Source organism: Bactrocera dorsalis, chromosome 2 (genome assembly GCF_023373825.1).
Source record: "Bactrocera dorsalis isolate Fly_Bdor chromosome 2, ASM2337382v1, whole genome shotgun sequence".
NCBI lineage: Eukaryota > Metazoa > Arthropoda > Insecta > Diptera > Tephritidae > Bactrocera > Bactrocera dorsalis.
In genome coordinates this window covers 73156161-73180271 of record NC_064304.1, presented here as the reverse complement: position 1 = coordinate 73180271, position 24111 = coordinate 73156161, and the positions used below count along the sequence as shown (strand labels likewise).

Below are 24111 nucleotides of genomic sequence, written 5' to 3'. Positions count from 1 at the left end.
AATAAAAATCAAGTTCAAAAATGGTTACCAAGAATTTATACTACAAAAACCGATCTCGCAATTGTGTGAACGTGAATTTAGTGCTGTGACAACACTGCTTACTAAAAATAGAAATCGTTTGCTTGTTACCGAACGTGGCGACTTGCGAACCTGATATTAACAAACTTATTAAACAGCATCAGGTTCATCCTTCACATTAGTTTTTATATATGGATCGATTCTTTTAGTTTTATTTTTAATAAAAGATTCTCTGTTTTAATACTATAAAGTTGTGTTTCAATAATCATTCTTATTGGCAGGTGGAGCCCGTAAGAGTTAATTTGAGACCTAAGCGCCGTTGTATGTTACCTACTGCGCTCAGGTTTCAAGTTGCTGGTTATAGTAAAAGTTTCGTTTAGAATTCTCCGTTAATATACATAAATAGGTCACAATAATTAATTTGAAGTTATAGTGGTTTTTAAATAGGTGAAAAAAGGGGGGCGATAAAAAAATATTTATTCTCAAAGTGAGCGGTAGACAAAATAAGTTTGGGAACCACTGTTCTATAGTATGTTATAAATTAATTAAGAAAGATACCGATATTAATAATCATAAGAAGATAAACTTTAAGTTAGGCATGTCCCCATCTTTTTTAATGGCGTTTTCTCCTCTTCAGTGTGGCCTTCTGGCATTAAGTTGCGTCCCTTTAAGTTTTTTCCTGTTATTCATGATTCTATTCATGCGTTTTCTGCACCTTTCTCAACTGGCTCTTGTCTTAAGGTGTACTACCAAAATTTATAGGGTATTAGGTGTAAATCAAATATTATTCGCAATTTTTTTCACATTTGAATTTCGATATTATCGTTATTGTTGAGACTTGGCTGAATTCTAGTTATTTTGATAGCGAATATTTTGACTCAAATCTCTATTATGTCTTCCGCAAGGACAGAGATCACGAAAAAACTGGCTGTCTAAGAGGGGGTAGAGTTCTCTTAGCAGTTCATCGCAAATATCGTCCTCGCTTAATTATGCTTGATAATGAAGATTCTATTCTGGACCAACTATGTATCTGTATCAATGATGCCCTGTTCATTGCAGTCTCATACATCCCTCCTAATAGTCCTCTAGAGTTGTATAAGTTGCACGCAAATAATATTTCCTCGCTGGTATTAGATAAGGTGAAAGAGAATAATATTTGTGTTCTGGGTGACATTAATTTAAGCAATATCGTATGGTCTGGTTGTTCCTATAGTCTTGCTCTTATTCCTTAAAATTTTACGTCTACTTAGGAGTTATTTCTCATTGATAGCTTGCTTAGTCTCAATCTGATTCAAATCAACTCATATTCAAATAGTCTCGATCGATTTCTTGACTTAGTCTTCCTCAGTGATAATTATAAATTTAGGTTTCTTGATGGATTCTCTTCAATTACTCCAGCCACCAATCATCATTCTCCGCTAGCGTTTGAGGTGGATACTTATCTTTTCGCTCCTGTTAAACCTATTGATGGGCTTAGTTTTAATTTTGCATTTTGTGACTTTGAACGACTCAACAATCGGCTCTTTGAAATTAAAAGGGATGATTTACTTTCGGGACTAGATACAGCTAATAGGTTCTCCATTTTTAAGAAATCAATTCAGGAATTCTGTCATTATAATATCACGCTCAAACACATACAACCATATAAGTTGTGTTGGCACACTAAGGACCTTAAACGTCTAAAAAATCTCAGAAATAAATACTTTAGAAAATTCTCTTCAACTAAATCTCATGTTTCCTCTGTTCAATATCAGCACTACACAAAACTGTTTAATGAATTGGATAAGTCTCTCTATAAAAGGTTTATTAATAATACGGAGTCTACAATCAAGTCGAACCCTAAGTTCTTTTGGAATTTTGTAAAATCTAGAAGAGCGTGTTCGGCCATTCCCTCTGCTTTACGCTGGGGTGATAAGTCGGCATGCACTCCGGTCGAAATCTCCAACTTGTTCGCTGATTTTTTTAAATCGAACTATGCTCAAGATGATCCTGGTACTAGTTCCACTTTTTCAACTAATGACTTCCCATCCATAAATTTTGGCTCACTGTGTCTTTCACAGAACGACATTGCCAAGGTTATTTGTGATATTAAGTCTTCTTCCAAATTGGATTTGGATGGGCTTCCGCCCATACTTATAAAAAATTGTACTGCCTTAGTATATCCTCTCATGCCAATCTTCAATAAGTCTCTCTCCACCGGGAATTTTATTTCTGACAAGAAATTGATATGCATTACCCCTATTCTTAAAGGTGGTAGAAAGGATGTTGTCTCCAATTACAGGCCTATTTCTAAACTGTCTACTATTTCGAAAATTTTTGGGTGTTCTGTTAAAAATAAATTATTTTTTGTAGTAAAATTAATAATTAATGTCAATCAGCATGGGTTTGTCTCTGGGCGCTCCACTGTGTCAAACTTAGCAGTTTTTAGCGATTATTGTATGTCTGCATTCTCCGCCAGATTTCTCTAAAGCCTTTGATAAAGTATCACACAATATTCTAATTAAAAAATTATCATCTCAAGGGTTTCACTCGGTCTTCTTGCAGTGGATTAAATCATATCTGCAAAACAGACGATGCGTTGTCAGTGTCGATGGAGTGTTATCTGATTCATTCATTGCGTCTTCGGGAGTCCCACAAGGAAGCGTCTTGGGTCCACTTTTCCTTGTGCTGTTTATCAATGACATTTCCTGTTGCTTCTCTTTCGCTAACTTTCTGTTATATGCAGATGACTTAAATATGTTTGCAATAATCAAAAACACACAAGATGTACTCAAACTTCAATATGATATTGATACTTTTCATATATACGAGTAATTGGTGCTTGAAATCGAAGCTTTTTCTGAACCCAGATAAATGCTCACATATCTCTTATGGTAGGGGACGCAACATCCTATCTTCCAGCTACAATATTTCTAATTGCGTCCTAAAATGCGTTACTAAAATCAAAGATCTTGGGGTAATCTTTGGCAACAGATTTTCTTTCAGTAATCACATCAACTATATCACTTCAAAATCATTTTCTGTACTCGGCTTTGTCCGTCGAAATTCTACAAATCTTTCCGACCCCTACACGTTAAAATTATTGTACACATGTTTTGTTCGGTCCATTTTGGAGTATTCAGTGTTTATTCGGAGACCATATTGCATATCGTCAATTAACAGGATCGAGCGTGTTCAAAAGATCTTTCTTAAATATGCTCTCCGCTCCTTAAAATTTGTTGACCCAATACCATCGTATACATCGCGTTTATTGCTTTTACATCTTAAATTACTGGAAAATCGAAGGTAAATAAATAAATAAATTTTTGTAATTTTTGAACAAAATTATTTAATTTTTATAGCACTCAAAATTGTTCACTCTTTTAACAAGCAGAGTTGCTACAGCAAAAATTTGAAGTCAATTTCAATTCACCGGAAAATAGAATTCATATTGGGAATATGAGAAATAACCGAACAAATAGATCGCTTCTTTAATTTTTTGAACTACTTGAATACCATGTGGCTAAATGAGCCTTAGTCGCCTGCCCCACACCACACCTACACCCATCACTAACACGCACACTCACCACACTCACCTCGACATCACCACACTCCACATCAACACCACCCACACGCGCGAGCGCAGGATCCACACACTTAAACACACACCACACCACTCCACTGAAAAAAGGGTCCGCTTACACAAGTTCAGTTCAGACTCGTCCGTCGTTGAAAAGACATCGTTCTCTCGCCACGCACCGCTAGTGATCTTCAGTTTTACATCCAGTTCCAAACCTAGCTCTATAGTGTAAACTAAAATAGCAGTGTGAAGCTGAATATAAAACGCTAAAGATTTTCAGTTTTACATCTATGTACATCCAGTTCCAAACCTAGCTCTATAGTGTAAACTAAAATAACAGTGTGAAGCTGAACAGAGTCTATTGTAAAGAAATTGTCGAAGTTGAAACCGGAGGTTTTATTTTAAGATACCCACCATTTGGCAGAAGTGGTAAGTCGAGTGGGCAGTGATTAAACACCCTGATTTTAAGGCCTATTGTCACTTATGGAGTGAGCTTTCAAGACAACGCAGTCTTCGGTAGGCCTTATGATATGGAAGCTTCAAAGGCTCGCCTGTGTATGGCCTTCAGGGGCAATACATATTTGATATAAAGTCAACTAAAGGGTGGGAAATCATTATATTAAGGATGGATATATAAGCACATTTGTATATGTGTTGGGCAATAAACTAAAGAATGGTCGATAAAAGTTTTTTCACCCGCTTGATTTTATTATGTTATCTGACAAATTTGTTGAGGTTCCCGTATTTTTCTGGATTAATCAAAACTATAATGTAGGGCTAAAACGTTTTCAAAATATTTTCATGACAGACACTTTATTTGACCGCTGTACCAAGGTTTTGTAGTATGATTTTTCACTTTGTTACACCACTTATATAATTTTTCATTCAACGTCATTTTGTGCATAAATAGGTGGATTTCTATACTATACCAACCCTGTCAGAAAACAAGCAGCAAATTACAAGTTCGGTCATGACAGATAAAAACATTCACTTCGTCATCCTGGTAATTTTTATAAGCATAATTCTATGTCCATGGCGATCAATTAAAAATGTTGCAAATAACTTAAGAAAAGGTTTTTTCCATATAAAAAGCTGGAATAAAGTTTTTCGATTAGATCGGCTGTTCCGTAAAATTTTTCGAAAATTCGATTTTGACCTCGAAACTTTTTTATAGCAAATAAAATTTCCTACAAATTTGTCATGCACACCTACACGTATTTTCTATAACTCCTGTCATTTACGAGATATATACAAAAAAATGCGAAATTCTTGGAAAAATCGGGCTTAGAGCCCCGTACTACCTCGCTGGTGTGAGTTACGGCTTTGTTGCACTAGGCACTTTTGTACAGTGAAGAATTCTGAGAAATATGCATCTAAAGTCAAAGTGATGCCATAAAATACCTCTGAAAAATATAAAAACCCACGATTGTAGTGTATTTTTATGGCAATTTTTTACAGGCCTTGATCCAGTTCTTAATGTCAATGTTAAGGGCTAAAATTATCACGGAATTTTTTTTTAGGGTATTTGCAAGGAAATTTTTTGACGGGACTGAAAAAAGTTAATTGTTCAAAAAAAAACACCCTAATGTATAAACATTTTTATATACACCAGGTGTGCCGGCATGAAATGACCTTTTTTCTGGGAAAATTAAATACTAATTTTCAATGCGAAAATAAACATTTTTTTCAAAGTAATGATCATTGCTTCTTACACTTTGACCTACTTTCTGGTAGTTTATGAATACCATGCCAATAGAAATGTTCGTCTTTTGAAGCAAATCAATAAAATACCCAATTTTCGACTTCTGCGTAGGAATGGAAGTGCTGCTCAGCCAATGCGTATCCCATCGATGAAAACAAGTGCACTTTCATTATATTTGCTTTGTGTGTAGGTGCATTATCAAAATTACTTTGGTTTTTCTTCTGGCTCATACTGGCCATTTTTTGATCAATGTATGGTTTTAGAAGTTCTATCCTTCAGAGTCATTTGTAGAAGTTCACGCAAGTGAGGAAAATTGTCTGACTGCCATTCACTTGGGAGTGGAATCGACTCTTTTACCCATGGCTCACGCAGTGAACAACTTGCTGTGTTTGACCAAGTATCCTCTGCGTCGCTAAAGAACATCCGTTTGAAGGCTGACCATCCCTCCCAAGGTTGTGCGCTGGGTTTGGGATCTGCCATATAAAAAATGCTCCAATGAAAAATTATCAACATCCTAGGAAAATAGTGTGGGATTCGCGGTGGGAGGGAGCCTCCGTCGCCGAGTACTGTCATTCACCCCGATGGATGAACGTCTAGCTACAATCCGCATAGCAGTGAAATTCTTCAACATATCGCTGATTTGCGCCCACCCCCGACGGAAGAGAAAGACGAAGTGACGACAAAAGCGTTTGGAGCACACCTATGAGAGCTGCCCGCCACGATCTTAAAATCGTGCTTGGCGACTTCAGCGTCAGCGTAGCCAAAGCAAGTACCCTTGGCACAACAGTCGGTAAATTCAGCCTCCACGAAGAAGGATCGACTTCGCCAGGGCCGGAAATATATTTATATGTAGTCTCGAAGCCAGCATAGAAAACAACCTACCTGGTTGTTTCCAGATCGAAAAGCCAACAACTAAATCGACGATATTGCAATAGATGGTCAACATCTGTAGTATAGATGCAGCTGGTACGATGAGGAATGCCTTGTCGCACCGGAAAGAAAACAGACTGACTACCTTGCAACGTTATAATCGACCACAACGTGTGTGCAATGGGATAGATACTAAGAGTTCAAGAGGGAAGCGAAACGCATTTGCAGACAAAAGAAGAGAGAAGCCGAAATGTGTCAGTACGAAGAGTTTTTCAAGCTGGCCGACATAGATAATGCTCGAAACAGAATTTTTTAAGACCGGAGCATAGTCTTGTTGAACCCGCAAAGGTGATCTAGTGACTGATACCCAGAGAATAATAAAACTATGAAGGGAACACTTCTCCAGCCTGCTGAACAGCAGTGAAAGTATAACGGCAACATAAGGCAAACCCGATTCCCCAATCGATGACGATGGAGCAGACGTTCCATTGCCCGACCATGAAGAAGTTCGAATAGCAATTGCCCGCCTGAAGAACAAAAAAGCAGCGATAGATTGACGGCCGATCTGTACAAACACTGCGGCGAAGAACTGATAAGGAGCATGCATCCGCTTCTTTGCAAAATATGGTCGGAAAGAAGCTGCCTTTATACGGCGATGTCTGAATTTGGTATCCCTGCAAAAGTAATGCGTCCGTTTGTTATTGTGCAATACGAAAAGCTCCGTCAGGATCGGGAAGAACCTGTTCGAGCCATGTGATACCAAACGAGGTTTCAGACAAGGCGTCTCCTTATTGTGCAATTTCTTCAATCTGCTCCTGGAGAAAATAATTAGAGCTGCAGAACTAAATAGAGAAGGTACAATATTTTATAAAAGTGTACAGCTGCTGGCATATGCCGATGACATTGGTATCATCGATCTCAGCACCTGCGCTGATAGTTCTAGGACAAAGGGCTCCTTCGGACTGAGTAGGCAATTGAGAAGGAAAGTTCTCTCTTGACGAACAAATGCAGAGGCATCGACGATTACAACAACTGATGAGTCGACGTTGCGAGTTTTCGAGAGAAAGATTCTGCGAAAGATTTATGGTCCTTTGCGCGCTTTACACGGCGAATATCGCATTCGATAGAACAATGAGCTGTATGAGATATACGACGACAATGACATGTAGGTCAGCGAATTAATAAGACTACAGCTACGTTGGCCAGGTTATGTCGTCCGAATGTACGTAAATGCTCCAGCTCTTAAAGTTTTTGACGCAGTACCTGCCGATGGAGACAGAGGAAGAGGAAGTTCTACAGTCTGACGAAAAGACCAGGTGGAAAGCGAGCTTCGTTTTAAATCTCCAATTGGCGTTAGTCGAAAGCAGCTTCCAAATGGACGAATAGGTGGTGCGTGCCGATTCTCCTCTCATGGGTCTTTTCCAAAATTTGGCGGATGGTGAATATGTGGTCGGTTGTTGCTTTTCCAGGTCTAAAGCCACACTGATAAGGTCCAATCAGTTTGTTAACGGTGGGCTTTAATCTTTCACACAATACGCTCGATAGAACCTTGTACGCGATGTTGAGGAGGCTTATCCCACGGTAGTTGGCGCAGATTGTGGGGTCTCGTTTTTTACAGATTGGGCATATCACAGTTAAATCCCATATCTTACAAAGAAGCTGATGCATGCTCCTTATCAGTTCTTCGCCGTCGTGTTTGAATCTTATCCATACCTTTAAAACGCTCTCAAATTAATGGCTTTGCAATATTTAACAGACTGACATTTGCTTTTGACTCAATGTATCGTCTTCATCCAATATTGCGCGCAGCTTGACGTCTTCGAACATTTTTGGTGGTCTGCCACGTCACATCAAAATCATTACCAATGGCCCGCTGAAATCATCATTGCTTCTGGTAGGGCATGAATCAGTTCGTGTGACACCCATACATCGAGCTTCTTAGTGACTCCAAGCTTCTTGAAATTATTTATAACGGTTTGATGACTACTATGCCGGTCTCTTTCGACCAATTCAGCGATTTTATCGCAATTTTCGATGACAGGCCTTCCGGAGCGTGGCGCATTTTCGACCACCTCTGCACCAGAACGAAAACGTTGAAACCATCGTTGTGCGGTGGAAATGGAATCTGTATCGGGTCCATAAACTGCACAAATTTTATTGGCGGCTTGAGATGCATTTTTGCCTTTATCGTAGTAGTACTGTAAAATATGCCGTATTTTCTTTTTATTTTGCTCCATGTTTGCGACGCTATAACTCACGAACGACTTAAAAGAAACGACAATCAATCAAACACGTGTTAGCGCGTAAAATGATCTTTCCAAAAAGGTATAGAATGCGATGCGACGAATAAAACTAGAACTACGCGCTTTCAGCGCCAACTAGCGAAAATACCGCAAGACTTTTTTGACAACCAATATGTAGCTTTGAAGATATATGAGATCCAAATCTCACTAAATTAAAGTCTGCAAGGTTTTCATTTGTAATGAAAATTATTTATATTATTAGTTTTTCTAATATTAAAAGGTGCGCAAATAACTTTAATATCGGTATTCTGCGTGAGACGATTGTCTCATGTCTCTAATTGTCACAATAGTTATTTAGTGATTCTGTTAGTCAGGAGTCTCATTTTGGTATTCTGGCAGATACAGAAGAGTAGTTTACTACATATATAGTAGTATACTGTATCTGCCAGAATATCAAAATAAGACTCCTGACTAACAGAGTCACTATATGAAGATTGTGACAATTAGAGACATGAGACAATCGTCTCAAGCAGAATACCGATATAAATGATGTTCGAAGTTTTTATTAAATTTCTTGTATTTACACAATAACAAATGGGTCGCGTGCAAGAGGAAGATTATGTCGCAAATACAGAACCATACCGTTTAAAAGGTTATGTAAAAGGTAAAAAATTACTATCTTTGTGAATTCATTTATCAAATATGGATTAAGTAATTTTATTCGAACCTTTTGTACTTTATTACGCACACTTTTGGCAATAGAGGGTATCTTTTTCATTCAGAAATATTGAAGCATAAGCCGGTAACAGAGCTTCACCCAGAACGTCTTGAGAAAAAAACTCTTTGCGGTGTTCACCATAACCCGGATGGAAATTATACGAAAATAAAAAATTAGAAAAATTAGTCAAGTTATAAATTTTAAATCTGTCCCCCATCGTGCTCTGATAATTTTATTTTCCATTTAAAATTTTTTGAGCACATTTAAAGTGAAAACTGTTCTTTCCATTAAAAAATGCCGTCATTTTTTTGGAAAACACCCTTATTCTAAAAAATAAAAATTACTAAACTATGGGGGAGGTATTTTATATGTCAAAAATGTCTACAAAGTTTGAAATGAATCGTTCAAGTAGTTTTGAAATGACAATGGACACAGACTTTGAAAAAGTAGTTTTGAGAAAAACGCGTCTAAAGTTTATAAACCAAAAAAGTGACGAAAAAACTACCCTATATTGTGAAATATGTGCTCAATAATGTATAAAAGGTCCGAATAAAATTACTCTATTCATATTTAAAAAATAAATTGGCAAATAAAAGTTATTTTTTATTTTCCCAACTAGTTAATTAAGATATCTGTAATAAAAGTTAAATTAATATTATGAAGCATTAGAGTTTAAATACCTTCCGATTTATTCGATCGATTTGTCTATTTTGGTTTTCCAGCTCGGAACCCATATCTAATGCCATATTCCGCAGATTTCCGATCATGGTGTTCACTTGACCTACATTTTCTTCCATCTCATCTTCGCGAGCGTCATTTGTTATTCTTAAAAAATATAAAGAAAACATATTTGATATTTTTTACACAAATAACGTAATATGCAAACAATTGTGCAGTAATAAAAATCTAGAATAAGCTTAAAGCTTTATAAAACCTTCCTAACATTTGCCAAACGATAGAAAATCTATGAAAACACTATAATTTTTGTTCCTTCTATAGGTTAAAATTTCGAAATATTAATTAAGTGATGCAACTCACTCAATAATTAAGCAACACAATTGCTGCATCAAGCGACTTTTCAAAACTACAATAAAATATATTTTAAAAATATATAAGGAAAATTAATTTAATAATATTGAAATAATCTGAAAACTATACTATACACTATGTATAATACTTACTCTTGTTATAATGCAAAACATTGTATCTGTTACAATGTAATACCATAATTACAATGAATTAACGAGATTGCTGAAATATGTACTTACCACTGGTTTTAGCAGATAGAATAAGGTTTAGCTAAGTAAAATCAAAAATTCAATTTTACTAAAACCGTAATCGTGAAGGTAGGTTTATTTTTTAATCGGATATTTTTAAATAGTTTTTTTTTTTAAATTAAATAAGTCACAGATCCAATTATTCTCCCACATCTCAAAAAAGCTGAGAACTTTTCATAGTGCCCGAGTAGAGACTTAGTGCGTGGCTTTAAATTTAAAAAGTGTACCTCAACTGTCGTAAAATTAATAGTGGGTCAAACGACGTCAAGTGGTCCATGAAAATTTCGAAAAATCTCCGATTTTGAAAATTAGCAGTCCATTAGGAAGGGGACCAGACGCATACCCCGTGATATAAATATTTCGTCAAAATTATTTTTTTTTTGTTAAAGATATTGAATGTTGAAATTTAGAGCATAATAAAATTATAAAATTATTTCTCATAAACTACGATAAATCGATAAAATTTTGTTAAATCAAAGAAACTTATTCGTGCTATATTATAAATATTTTTTCATTGTCTTTTGTTTAAATAATAAAATTTGACATAAAAAAACTGAAAAGTATGCGACAGAACGTGGAAAATATTTACCTTCCATTTTGTTCATTCATACGATTCCAAAGATATTGAATTTTTTGTCCCCCTACCTCTCTTAAAATGTGGCGCAACCATCGTTGCGCAGTTCTCTCCGGCCATCTCTGTCGCAAGAAAAGCAAACAGTCCAACAATAAGTTTTATATCGGTATTCTGCGTGAGACGATTGTCTCATGTCTCTAATAGTGACTATAGTAATTTAGTGATTCTGTTAGTCAGGAGTCTCATTTTGGTATTCTGGCAAATAGAGTATACTACTTTACAGTATACTACTATACTGTAACTGCCAGAATACCAAAATGAGACTCCTGACTAACAGAATCACTAAATTACTATAGTCACTATTAGAGACATGAGACAATCGTCTCAAGCAGAATACCGACATTAGAATCTTTAATAACTAATTAATAGAAATTTAGTCCATTAATAGCAATATACGATAGATGAAACGTTGCTCATCAATATACTGGCAGATCCTTCCTGTGACGTTTTAGATGATTTTATAGTATGTTTGTGGTTTTCACTGGGTATTTGCTTCGTCATAAAATGGGGGAATCGTCAGCGAATGTTGAGGTTAGTACTTTTGCACTGATTGGAATATCTGCCGGAAATAAGACATATGGTATTGGTATAGATGAAAGTTTTTTGGCAAAGTCATTTTAATTTTATGCATGAGTGAATCATGCTATACAGCAGTACTCTTTCAACTCTAATGCCCTCCAAATGCAATTGGTGATGCGATGCGATATGTACAATAACCGAATTGATGATTTGCAATAGATTCGTGCTCGTGGAGTAAAAGAGATATTATGGATAATAATACTTTTCCAAAAACCTTATAGGGAAGGACAACAGGCTAATTGGTCGATATGATGACGGCAGGCTTGCGTCATTTCCCGATTTGTCTATCAATATAATTTGCGAATTTTTCCATGTTTTCGGAAAATATCCAAACTTTAAGATGACATTGACAAGTTGAGACAACAAATTAAAAGTAATATTTGGTAGCTCTATTATCAGGTGATATACCTATTTAAGTGTGCTTCTTCTTCTCCTTTTAAAGCTTTCCGTAATATTTTTACAACTTTTAATTTCAATTTACATCACTATGTCATTCTCGGCGCAGGCTTCATTTTTCAGCTACTATACAAGGCGTTCATTTAGGCTGTAAGTGTTTCGTGTTATTATTCGGAGACTATCTTTTGCTTTTTATGTTGAATAAGTTAATATTACCCTCTATATCCATTTCATACATAAGTTCAATTTCCTCTTGCATAAGGTTGCTAAGATATTTGCTGTACTTAAGCCAATCTGTTCTGGACGTTGTTAGCTGAAATGGTTGCTCAAAAATGTTTGGTTGTGCGAATAATTTGATCACGATTGGCAAATGATCGGAGGACAAGTTGGAGACGGCGACTGCTTTTATTAGCTTTATAATATTGTTTATCATTGGTGATTGCAAAATTAATTAGATTAGATATTTTATTTAATCAGTTTTCCAGTATGTAGCTTGTCTCGGAGAAGCAAAATCAAGATTATTTTGTCTAGATGTCTATGTTATATAAATGAAATTGTGTTATATAACTGCCGACTTTTTGAGTTGATAATGCGAGAGCTCCAGTAAACATGCTTAGCGTTGTAATACATTCCTGCAATAAATCTTTCACCTGAATCATTAATTTGATAACTGCAGCATACTCTTGTAGAAGCCCGAGGTAATCTAGTGACTTATGGAGTGAACGCTCCAGCCTGCTCAATAGCAGTGAAAGCTTAACATCATTAGATGACGAACCCGATTCCCCAATCGATGACGATAGAACGTTCCATTGCCCGACCATGAAGAAGTTCGAACAGATATTACCCGTCTGAAAAACAACAAAGCGGCGGGGGTCGGTAGACTTGCCCTCCACTTCACTACTGACGGTCATGACTTGGATGTCGTAAATACTTTCGTCTAGCTTGGAACCAGTACATATTAACACCAAAAACAATGTCAGTTTCGAAAGTCAACGCGGAATATCTCTTACCAACAGGTGCTACTTCAGACTGAGTAGGCAATTGAGAAGTGAAGTACTTTCTCGACGAACAAAGACAAAACTATATAAGTCATTATTCCCGTCCTGCTATATGGTGCAGACACACGGACGATAGCACCATCTGGTGCGTCAACGTTACGAGTTACGGAAAGGAAGAATGTTGGGCGCTGTGTGAAAAACTCGGATATAACGGCGTAGGCATGCTTGCATATAAAGTCTTTTATAAGATTCTAGAAAATGATGTTTCAGTCTATTGCAAATGAGAATATCTGTACCACTATGCGCCTTACTATACGGATGGTTTGTGCTGTAGAACTCGTATCCAGCAAATAAATGTTATTCTTGTTCGTTAAATGCGTTTCAACTAGTGGCATAATATCAACTTATTGTTCTTACAGAAACTTGCTAAGTTCCGATATGTGTTGGTTGACACCGTTTTCGTTCCATATATGTACATATCTTCCGTTTACTAATTTTTATTGAAGAAAACAACATGAGATTATGAACTTAGGTTAAGTCCTGAAACATATATTGTTTGGTGGACATAAATTGTGTCTTGCACTGCTTTAGATTAAGTATCATAGATGCCTTCACCACCCATATTCGCGCTAGTTAATTCATATACTTATGAATGGTTAAAGAAATATGTATTTACTTTTTGCAGTATAAGATCTTTATTCTAGAAATTGACATACTTAAATGAATATGCTTTCGTATTATCCTATGGGTTATACATATATTATTCGTTAAGTTGATAACATATTCATGTTTTGTGGCTTAGGTCTAATATCTAATTGTATTATTTGTTGTAAACAAGTGCTTATCGTGCTGCCTATGCATGTGTATGCATGTCTTGCATTCGGGTATGGTGTGGTATGAGTTCAAAGTCTTGTGTTTGATACTCTTGTTTATTTGATAAGGACAGATCTGGCTTTATCAGCGGTTCTTATATACTTGTGTATAAGTGTCGTTGATACTGGTATTAACTCTTCTCTCTCTTATAAAAAAAATAAAATGCTATAATTTTTATAATGTAAAGGCGGCTGTGAGTTGTTGAAGTTCGTGTAGTTTCTTTCTTTCTTGAGTAACTTGTCGTAGTTTGATTAATTTGAGTAGTGTCCAAATTATCAGAATTATAATTCCAAAGGTTGTGATTGTGTAGCATAAAGTTTGGATCGGGTGATCTTCAATTGGAATGAGTAGTTTATGTATCTTCCGAATATTCGTAAACTTAGTTTCTTCATTGGAGTTGATTACTTCATCAATTGTTATGGTGCCTTTATGTTGGATTATCTGCTTTATTGTATCCTATATGTTTGTGTACTTTCGTCCATTTATTTTAATGGTGTCATTAAACTGGATCAAGTTTACTCCTGATACTCCTGAGATAGTTTCGTTATTAATTTCATATTTTCCATCTAATATTATATTACCATAATCTAATATTGTGATATTTGCATTTGTTTCTTCAATAGTTTTACAATTTGCTTTTTCTTTTAGCACTAATTTCGAAATACATTCATTATCTTTGTTGGTTTTACATATAAAACTATTTAGTGATTGTTTACATTCTTTTACTCTTGAGTAATTATTTATATTACATTGAGCTATATATTTGACTAATATATATTTGCCATGTAGATAGCTTAACGATGTTATTTTAAATAATTTACATTTTTACGTTATTAAAGGATATTTATAAATGATTACATATGTATCCTTAACTCTAATTACATTTATTGTGGAGTATTCCATTATATTTAAAACTGAAATATCTAATTTTTCGTTTTTTATTATTTGTTTTATATCATTTAAATTTAAAGATTTAGACAAGTAATTTCCTGTCTTTACAGAATTTATAGTTTCAAATAGGGTTTCTAATTCCTTTAAAGTTTCTGATATGACCAGGCTTGTTGAGATTGATTGAGGATCAAACTTTGAGACTAATTGTTCAAAGTGTGAGTTAATGACTCTTTGTTGATTATTATTTTCTATTATTTCATTTAAATGTGTTTTTATTTCAATAAGATCGTCATGATCTGGAGTTCCAGTTATAAATTTTATTATAGTCTCTAAAATGTTTATTGATCTTTTTTGTACTGAGTGTGAAATAGTTTGTTCAATTAAATTTGAGATTCTATTCTCGTTTATGATATTCTGTTGTGTCCTGCCAAATGATCTATATTCTATCTGTTTATATTTTTTAAATATTCGGTATCTTCATATACATAGGTATGTGTCGTCAGTTTCGGTTCACTGTGTATGCTTTTATGTTTATTATTAAATTCAGTAGAAGTGTTACGAATGTTATCTTTATGTAAGACATGTTGTCTTCCTCCTCTCTCTACTAAAACTGTGTCCTCACGGTTTTCTATAATTATGTATTTTAAATATTTTTGTTCCGTTTTTGTACGTCGTTTTAACAGTGCGTAAATTATTTGTTTTGGTTCATAAACTTTTTGTGTTCTTTTTTTATTATGATATTCTAAAACTTTGTCTTTGTTTTTTTTCAATTAATTGTTTTATTTCCGGATAATTCTTCCTATTGAAAAATACTTCCACTGGTTTTTGTTTTGTCACCGAGTGTATTGTCCTATTATACTCGTATGCTGCGTTAAATATTTCCGTAACTGGATCGGTGTTATTTTGTTTAGCTAATGTTCCTGCGATTTCTATCAGTGTGTTATGTAAGCGTTCAACTGAACCGTTTGATGTCGAATGAGCTGTTGGCGTATGATTATGTGTTATATGTAGTCGTCGGTATAGTGACATACAAGTTATCGATGTGAATATACTCTCATTGTCGGTTTGTAGGTTTCTACAATATGGGTATGTAAGTGTGAGTGTGTGTAGAATTTCTTCTAGTTTGTCTACGGTGTTGACTTTATCTGCTATTTCTCTCATTAATAAATATTTTGAGTACCTACACATACTAGTTATATACATATGTTCTATTCCCTATGTGGAATATATCCGTACTTATAGATTCTCCTAGTAGATTTGTTGCTGGTGTTCTCCCTATCAGTTGTTTTGTTGGTCTACGTTCGTATTTTTGTTCATAACAATTTGAACAGCTTCGTGCAAAGTTTTTGATTTGTTTCGCCATATCATGCCAAAAATATTGTTGTTTAATTTCCATCGCGTTATTTTTCTCATTTCTATGCGGTCGATTATGTGTATTTGTTATAATTTCCAATTGCTTGTTTTTGTCTGTTATGTCTTCGACTAGATTTTGTGCTATAAAGAGCTTGTAGTTTAGAAAATGTTTACTTAGTAGTGATTTTATTGTGAATAGTTCTTGTTTATCATGTTTAATCGCGTTATTGAAATTAGGTGTAAAAATTTCTTTTAAGGTTTTTGTGATACTTTGGAATAGTCGTTTGTGTTTCTTTTTTATTTCGTTTAGTTTTCTTGAATATGATTTGATTCTTAAATGAATTTATCGTTCGTTTTGCGTATGTATAGTTTTCGTTTGGTGAACTACGTCGAGTGCATCGATTCTATTGTTGAAGTGTTAATTTTTTGTCTTGATAATGCATCTGCTACTACGTTTTAATTTCCTGGTTTGTATACTATTTTTGCTCCAGATTCTTGTATAAAATTTTTCCATCTTTTTAGTTTTATATTTGAATTTTTGTCCGAAATAGAAAATATTAATGCCTGGTGATCAGTGTGTATAGTTAAATCTGGGGGCCTATTCTGTAACTCGATTCGAAAAAAAATTTACTCGAATTCGGATTTTGTATATTCTGTAACTCGATTTTCGAATTTTCAAGCCAATTTTCGGATAAAATATTCGATAGCTTTTGAGTTGTAGAAAGCAAAAACGAAAATTGTACGTATTTATTCTGGCACAGGGTGGTACAACTTTCGCATAATTATAAACTAGATCCGAATTTCGAATATAATATATTTTCGAATCGAGTTACAGAATAGGGCCCCTGCTATACCGTAAATATAATTCCTACGTTTTCCTATAGCCTATACTATTGCTAATAATTCTTCTTTTTCCGTTGTACAATAATTTTCTTCTGTTTTTGTCAAAGTTCTTGATATAAAACATATAGGTTTCTTTTCTTGTGATAAAACTCCTCCTATGGCGAAATTACTCGCATCTGTAGTTATGTCAAAAGGATTTGAGAAATCTGATTGAAATAGTTCAACTTGCTCTTTTAATTTTGTTTTAATTATTTGTATACCTTTATAGCTTCTTTATCTAATTTAATTTCTTTCTTAGCTGACATTTTTTTACTTGTTATACCATTTTCTCCTTGTAGATGTATTGTTAATGGTTTTGTTATTTTGCTATATCCTTGCATAAAAATGACCTTAATTCTTTCAGGGTTTGAGGTATCGGATACTTGTCTAATGTTTCTACTTTCTTTGGATCTACTGTTATCCTATTATGTGTTATTATATGTCCTAAATATTTGACTTGTTTTTTAAAGATGTGTGATTTTTCATCAGAGATTTTCATATTAGCTTTATGTAATGCGCTTACTATTATTTGGATGTGTTTAATATGTTCTTCAGTTGTATATATATATTAACACATCGTCGATATATATGTACAAACGCAAATTTATGTATATATTCTCGTAAAATATCATCAACACATCTTTGAAATATTGAGGGTGCATTTCTTAATACGAAGGGCATTCTATGAATTCATATTTTGCTCCATTTATAAAAAAAATGCTGTTTTTTCCCTATCTTCTTTTTTTATCATAAGTTGGTGAAATCCTACTTCTAGATCTATCGTGGAAAAATATTTAGCTTTACCTAACGCTTGTATTGTCATGTTTATATCCGGAATAGGATATCTATCTGTTATAGTTTTTGAATTTAATTTTTGAAAATCTATCACTAATCTTTTCTTGGGTTTTCCATTTTCATCTATACCCTTTTTTGGTACTGTCCAAACTGGTAGGTTATAAGAACTTCTACTAGGTTGTATTATATTATTCTTTAATAATTTTTTTATTTCTGAATTAACGAAATCGTTATCTGCACACGGATATTGGTATTGTTTCGTCCAAACAGGTTCATTACTTTCTGTCCTAATGGTTGCTTCTATCGTTGTGGTAAATGGTAACTTTTCTGTTTTATTATTTCTCTTAATTATTTCATAATCATAATCTTTATTATCGTTTGTGTAATTTATTTTTTGATTTTTGTTTCTATTTGTATATTTTAATTGTAGTGACGTGAAATCTATTTCTGCATTTATTTTTTTCAATCCACAAAATTCTATTATCATATCAAAATCTTGAATACCTTTTGTTCAAAAAATGGTAAATCATGGTTTAACAGATGTATCATTGTTTACCAGTCATGATGGAATATCCCTGCATTGATTTTGTCCATACAGGATCTATTGATATACTTTTACCTATTCTGCATTTTTTTGATATGTAGTTGTTTGTAGCGCCTGAGTCGATCATGATATTCACTTCTGTTGTGTCGGACCGTCCTTGGCACGGTAGTCCATCCTTTAGCCTAAAAAAGTACTCGATGTATCGTCAGCTTCTTCCATGTGTCTGAAGGTTTGTTCTGGCTGAGGTTCAAGTTGTTGGTGTGTTGATCCTTTGTATCTTTTGCGGAATGATGTTTCTGTTAGAGTGATTTCGTTTATACCCACTGTTTCTTTAAGGTTCGTCAACATCCATGCGTTCTTGTGGAGATTGGTATGTATTAAATACTCTTTGAGGTTGTGCATAACTGTAACTGTGCCTCGTTTGTTGCCTTGGTTGGAATTGATTTTTCCTAAAGTTGTTATTGTGATGATTAGGTTGATTATATTGGCTTTTTGGTTTAAATTATAATTGTGGTGGATTAAAATTAAAATGGTTTGTCTTTCGTAGTATTATTCTATGTTGATTAGTTGGTCTTTGCCAAAAGTTATTTAAATTTTGTTTTTGGATTTCGATAGGTCGTCTTAGGTTTTTATTTTCACTAGTTTGTTGTAATCGTATTTCGATATGTTTAGCACTTGTACGAGAGCTGCTATATATATTTCTGGCCTAATAATGAAAATAGGCATATTTATCAACGAAAATGGGCTCATACGCATAGATCCATGATTCGTCACCTGTGACGATCTTATAAACGTCTTTTGAAAACCCGCGATCGTATTTTTTCAGCATTTCTTTACACCAATCCACACGAGCCTTTTTTTGAGCGATTGTCAAATTGTGCGGGATCCAACGAGAACAAACCTTTTTTACGGCCAGGTGTTCATGCAATATCGAATGTATGCTGGTGGGAGAAATGCATAGGCATGCTTCTATCTGAAGGTATGTTACATGACGGTCTTGCATTATCAGTTCACGTACGGCATCGATGTTTTCTGGCACAACGGCTGTTTTTGGACGACCTTCACGGAATTCGTCTTTGAGCGAGCGTCGGCCACGATTGAATTCGTTGTACCAGTTTTTCACAGTGCTATAGGTTTTAATTCATCGATGCACACTTGTCGTGATAATCCACGTCGAAAGTTGTGAAAAATGATCGCACGAAAATGTTCACGAGTTAATTCCATTTCTTGGCCGAGATGAATTTTTTAATTCCCTGTAAATATAAAAATTTACGATTAAATGACAAAACGTTCTGAGTGATGTTATGCTAAAAAATCCAATGGAAATGTTAGATTGCACCTGGCAACACTTAAATAGTGTTGCCTACGTCAGAGATATATATAGCAGCCTATGTATATGTTTGCGTTAAGCTTTGATATTGATTAGATGCTAAGGCTGTTGCCAAATTTTTATTTTTTAATCCTTTAATAAATTGTGTTATAGATTCGTGTTCAATATATTTGTTATTTATTTCTGTTTTTTGAAGGTCCACTGTATTTTTAATCAGTTTCCTGTGCAGTGTCAATGTGTATTGGAAATAAGTGTCCAAGTCTTCTGTTGGTTGTTGTGCCAGGTTCTTCATGTGTTTTTGTATTTCATACAGTGCGTTTGGGTCGTGATATACTGCGTCCAAAGCTTCCATGATAATGTAGAAGTTGAGAGGTGTGTTGTTGCATTCAAGTAACATATCTGCATGCCCCGTGATTCTTCTTCTGAAGGTTGTAATGATATTGTAGAATTGAGGTGTGCTCTGGAATACTTGGAGTGGTCCCATGACTTTCATTTCTTGTGACTTCCATATCGTATATTCTTCTTTGTTTCCTTGGAAAATAGGTAATTCTTTTATTACTTCGATTTGAACATCTGTTACATTCTGGTATTGCATCGTGGCTTCTTGGTATATTGTTGGAGTAGAAGTTTCGCTAGTATTAGGATTTGTAGTTTGGAACATCCGTAATATTAACTCCTTGTCCTTTCGAGAACTGATTCTGAATGTAGGACATTATGTAGTTTTCAGAAGTGGTATGGACTGTAGCTGAAGGAAGCTGTTCTCGTTTGGCATTGTCCGTTTTGCTCCTTGACTCATTTTGTGAGGGTCTGTCTTCGTTAAGGAAGATTTAAAGATTTTGGCTTTCTTTACTAAAGATTTCAGCTTAAGGAATTAGATGTCTTTCTTTATGCGCTTCGAAGATTCTTAAGGATGCCGAAGTCCTGTTGTGCGCTCTCCTCCTTCCCAGCAAAGAGCAGTTAAGCCCCCAGTTAATTCATATACTTATGAATGGTTAAAAAAATATGTATGTATTTACTTTTGCAGAATAAGATCTTTATTATAGAAATTCACATACTTAAATGAACATGTTTTCGTATTATCCTATGGGTTATATATTATTCGTTAAGTTGATAACATATTCATGTTTTGTGGCTTAGGTCTAAAGTCTAATTGTATTATTTGTTGTAAACAAGCGCTTATCGTGCGGCCTATGCATGTGTATGCATGTCTTGCTTGCTTTTTTAAATGAGTTAAGCCTCCCCCCACTCTACCCGGGAGAAACTGGCGCACCCTAAGGACGAACTCACATACACCACATCCGATGGCACCATACACTCACATCACCACACAACACCAACACAACTCACCACACATGTACCCACTAATCAAAAAGGATGAACAACAAGATAGAAGCTCAATTCGTCCAAAACAATTCGTTTACACACTGCGTCGCGTCGACACCTTTCGCCAGCACCTACAATCAACAGCATTTAACCGTCAACAATTCGATCTACATAATTCGCACGTTAAGATAGACACTGCGCCGCGTCGACACCTACGTTAGTCAACTTCTCTCGACACCGATCCTGTGCACTTCGGAAATCCAATTAAATTCTCAGCGGTCCTGTGTGATATGGACAACCATTTCTTGTGCAACCATTTCTTTTAATTTCATTAAAATTTAATAAAGTTAACCCTTAAAGTGTTCACTATTTAATCACCAAATAATGTGTTTTCTTTGCATTATTAATAGAAGCTAAACATTAAGTGCTGGATGTTTCCCACAAAAGTGGGCACTCTTTTAAATAGGTATGGTGTGGTATGAGTTCAAAGTCTTGTGTTTGATACTCTTGTTTATTTGATTAGGACAGATCTGGCTTTATCAGCGTTTCTCATAATTGTGTATAAGTGTCGTTGATACTGGTATTATCTCGCTTGAGGACATTTTCTCGGGCTTTGTTTTAGTACAGTTTATTCCTCTATTCCCCAAGAAAGGTGGAATGTTTAAAGAAGAAAAAGCTTTTGCTGAAGTTGTGTACTTGTGTTAAGAAGTTATTAAACTCGTGTTGAAAGAGGATGTTCATGAATCAAAAGATGCAAATCAGCGGGCTACGTTTCTAGGTCAACATATCTGCAGAGCCTATGTCGTCGCCAAGATTCGATTAAAACAGCACCCCTCAGTCAGCATACTGATATAATAATGAGATTCGACAATTGCGAAAAATGTGTAATAAAGCAATGCGCCAGTGGACATGTAGAAAGAAGATCGGTTTTCCCCGAAGAATGAGAGCCTATAGCTGTGCTGATAGTTATCGGCATGGATGTTATAAATGCTGATACATTCTTAGGAAATGCTAAACTATCGGGGCTTGATGCATCCTAAATCGTGCGCTCAAGATTGCGCTAAAGCAGAACCAAAATGGCTTTACAAAATTATATACAAAGTGCGCAACCAAAAATATTGAAACGCCATCGTTTAATCTTCTTACAGAAGCCAGAGAAGACAAGTGGGACCCCAGTGCGTATCGACACCATTGTGCTTGTCAAACACAATTGGAAAAATTCTGCAACGACTGACTAGTGACAGTCTTTAAGCTAAAAGAAATTGAAGATAGATTATCTAAAGACTAATATGATTTCCGCGGAAATGCTGAAAGCAATAACAGATAAGGCTTTTGAATTTTCAATTATCACAAATGCATTCAACTCATCGCACTGACTCCACATAATACGAGCCTTACAGAATCTCAAAACTCGGCATATTTATTACAGACTATAAATATCGATTTGTCCGACAGACCGTGTACCGATACTGTGACTAGTGGGGTGCCACAAGTGTCCCCTTGGGGCCCAATGTTATGGAGTACATTGCACGACGGAACATTCTGCTGCTCTGCCGAAAAAGGCTAAATCATTCGCTTAAATTGTTGTGATAATAATACCCAAGTAGTTGCATCAGATTAGAAGATCAGTTATATTGTATGCGTCACAAATAAAATATATGCCGAAATGTTCTTTTCTCTGTTCAGAATAAGCGCAATCAGAGTAGCCTGCTGTTAGCATTATGGCAGGTATAATCCCACCAGATATAATGACTATTGAGATATAATGACTATGATATCGACAGGCCGTTAATTACAGAAAAATTAAAAGAAGAATGATAAAAGAGCCTAAACGAGTGGCAAATCCGGTCGTTAAGACACAACAACCAAGGGGATGAACGCACCGGCTTATTAAAAATGTAAAGAGCTGTTGGATCGAAATCATGGGTTTTCTGATTTTTATATGACGCAATTTCTAACCGGTCTTGCGTACTTATACAAGTATTACCATTATAATGGAGTGACGTGTTCTTTTTGTGGAAATAGTAATGAAAGTTCTCTGCATATTTTCTTCTATTATCCGAAATTTAATGTGGAAGGAACTCTACCAGAACAGCAGAGCGCGTATCACCAGATAATATATTCCCGATGTAAGCAGTTATAGCTCACGGCAAAAGATCTAACCGCGAAGGTTATAATTAAAATGAGAATACCAGAACGGTAGCGAAAGAGCGAAACGAGATGCAAGAGCCAATAGGCGAAGAAATAATTAACGGTAGTCCCGCAAGGTAGATACGATGCTTACGGAGTTTAAGACTTTAGTTCGACTTATTAAGAAATATGAATCGAGCGTTGTCCCGAAAGAGGTGCACTCAGCGTATGATATGAATCGTGTATGATGACACAAGCTGTGTTATCTTCTAGAAGATTGCAAATACAAAAAAAAAACATAGTAAGATTTTGTGTGGTTGAATTCTTGGCAATTCATTCATTGCACTGCCCCATTTCTTTTATGTGACTCTTCACCAGAAATTTTACGGTGTAGCAGATATTTCAATTTATAAATGGGATATACCTCATTTTTCTTCAGTTGAAGGGAGTTTGGTACAAGTTCTACTTTGTACATTGGTTTTTATACTCTTGCAACCAGTTGCTACAGAGTATTATAGTTTTGTTCATCTAATGGTTGTACGTATCACTTGAAACTAATCGAGATAGATATAGGGTTATTTATACACATATGTATAAAAGAGCAGGATGACAAGAAGAATTGAAATCCGGTTGACTGTCTGTCTGTCTGTCCGTTCGTCCGTGGAAGCTGTAACTTGTGTAAAATTGAGACATCTCGATAAAACTTGGTACTTGAGTTCCTTAGTACAAAAAAAAAAAATCGAGTTCGTAGATGGGTTTAATCGAACCACTGTCACGTCCACAAATCGCCATTAACCGAAAACACATAAAGTACAATAACTAAACAATAAATAAGTATATAAAACTCATATTTGGCACAGGGGATCTCAGTAGCCAGGGCATCTGAGGGAAAAATTTTTTGAGAAAGTGGGCATGGCCCCGCCTCTTAATACTCCGGGTTAAAAATTGGACGATGGGCGTGGCACCGCCAAATTTTTCGTGAAATCCCATATCTCG

The 24111-nt window shown here is 35.2% G+C and overlaps 2 protein-coding genes across 5 annotated transcripts in view; one reads left to right on the top strand and one right to left on the bottom strand.

The window, feature by feature from the left end:
- Positions 1–24111, bottom strand: part of LOC115066129 (synaptosomal-associated protein 25) — a 176712-nt gene that overhangs the window by 12073 nt on the left and 140528 nt on the right. For all 3 annotated transcript variants that reach the window (XM_049450267.1, XM_049450268.1, XM_049450269.1), the window contains one exon: positions 9791–9935. In XM_049450267.1, coding sequence (XP_049306224.1) covers positions 9791–9935 — 145 coding nt within the window. The remainder of the gene's footprint in view (positions 1–9790; positions 9936–24111) is intronic.
- Positions 17467–24111, top strand: part of LOC125776690 (uncharacterized) — a 436599-nt gene continuing 429954 nt past the window's right edge. Inside the window, exon 1 of one of the 2 annotated variants that reach the window (XM_049450219.1) lies at positions 17467–19248. The gene's annotated coding sequence lies outside the window, so the exon portion shown is untranslated. Of the gene's footprint in view, positions 19466–24111 lie in introns of both variants that reach the window. The other variant, XM_049450220.1, reaches the window with a different exon arrangement.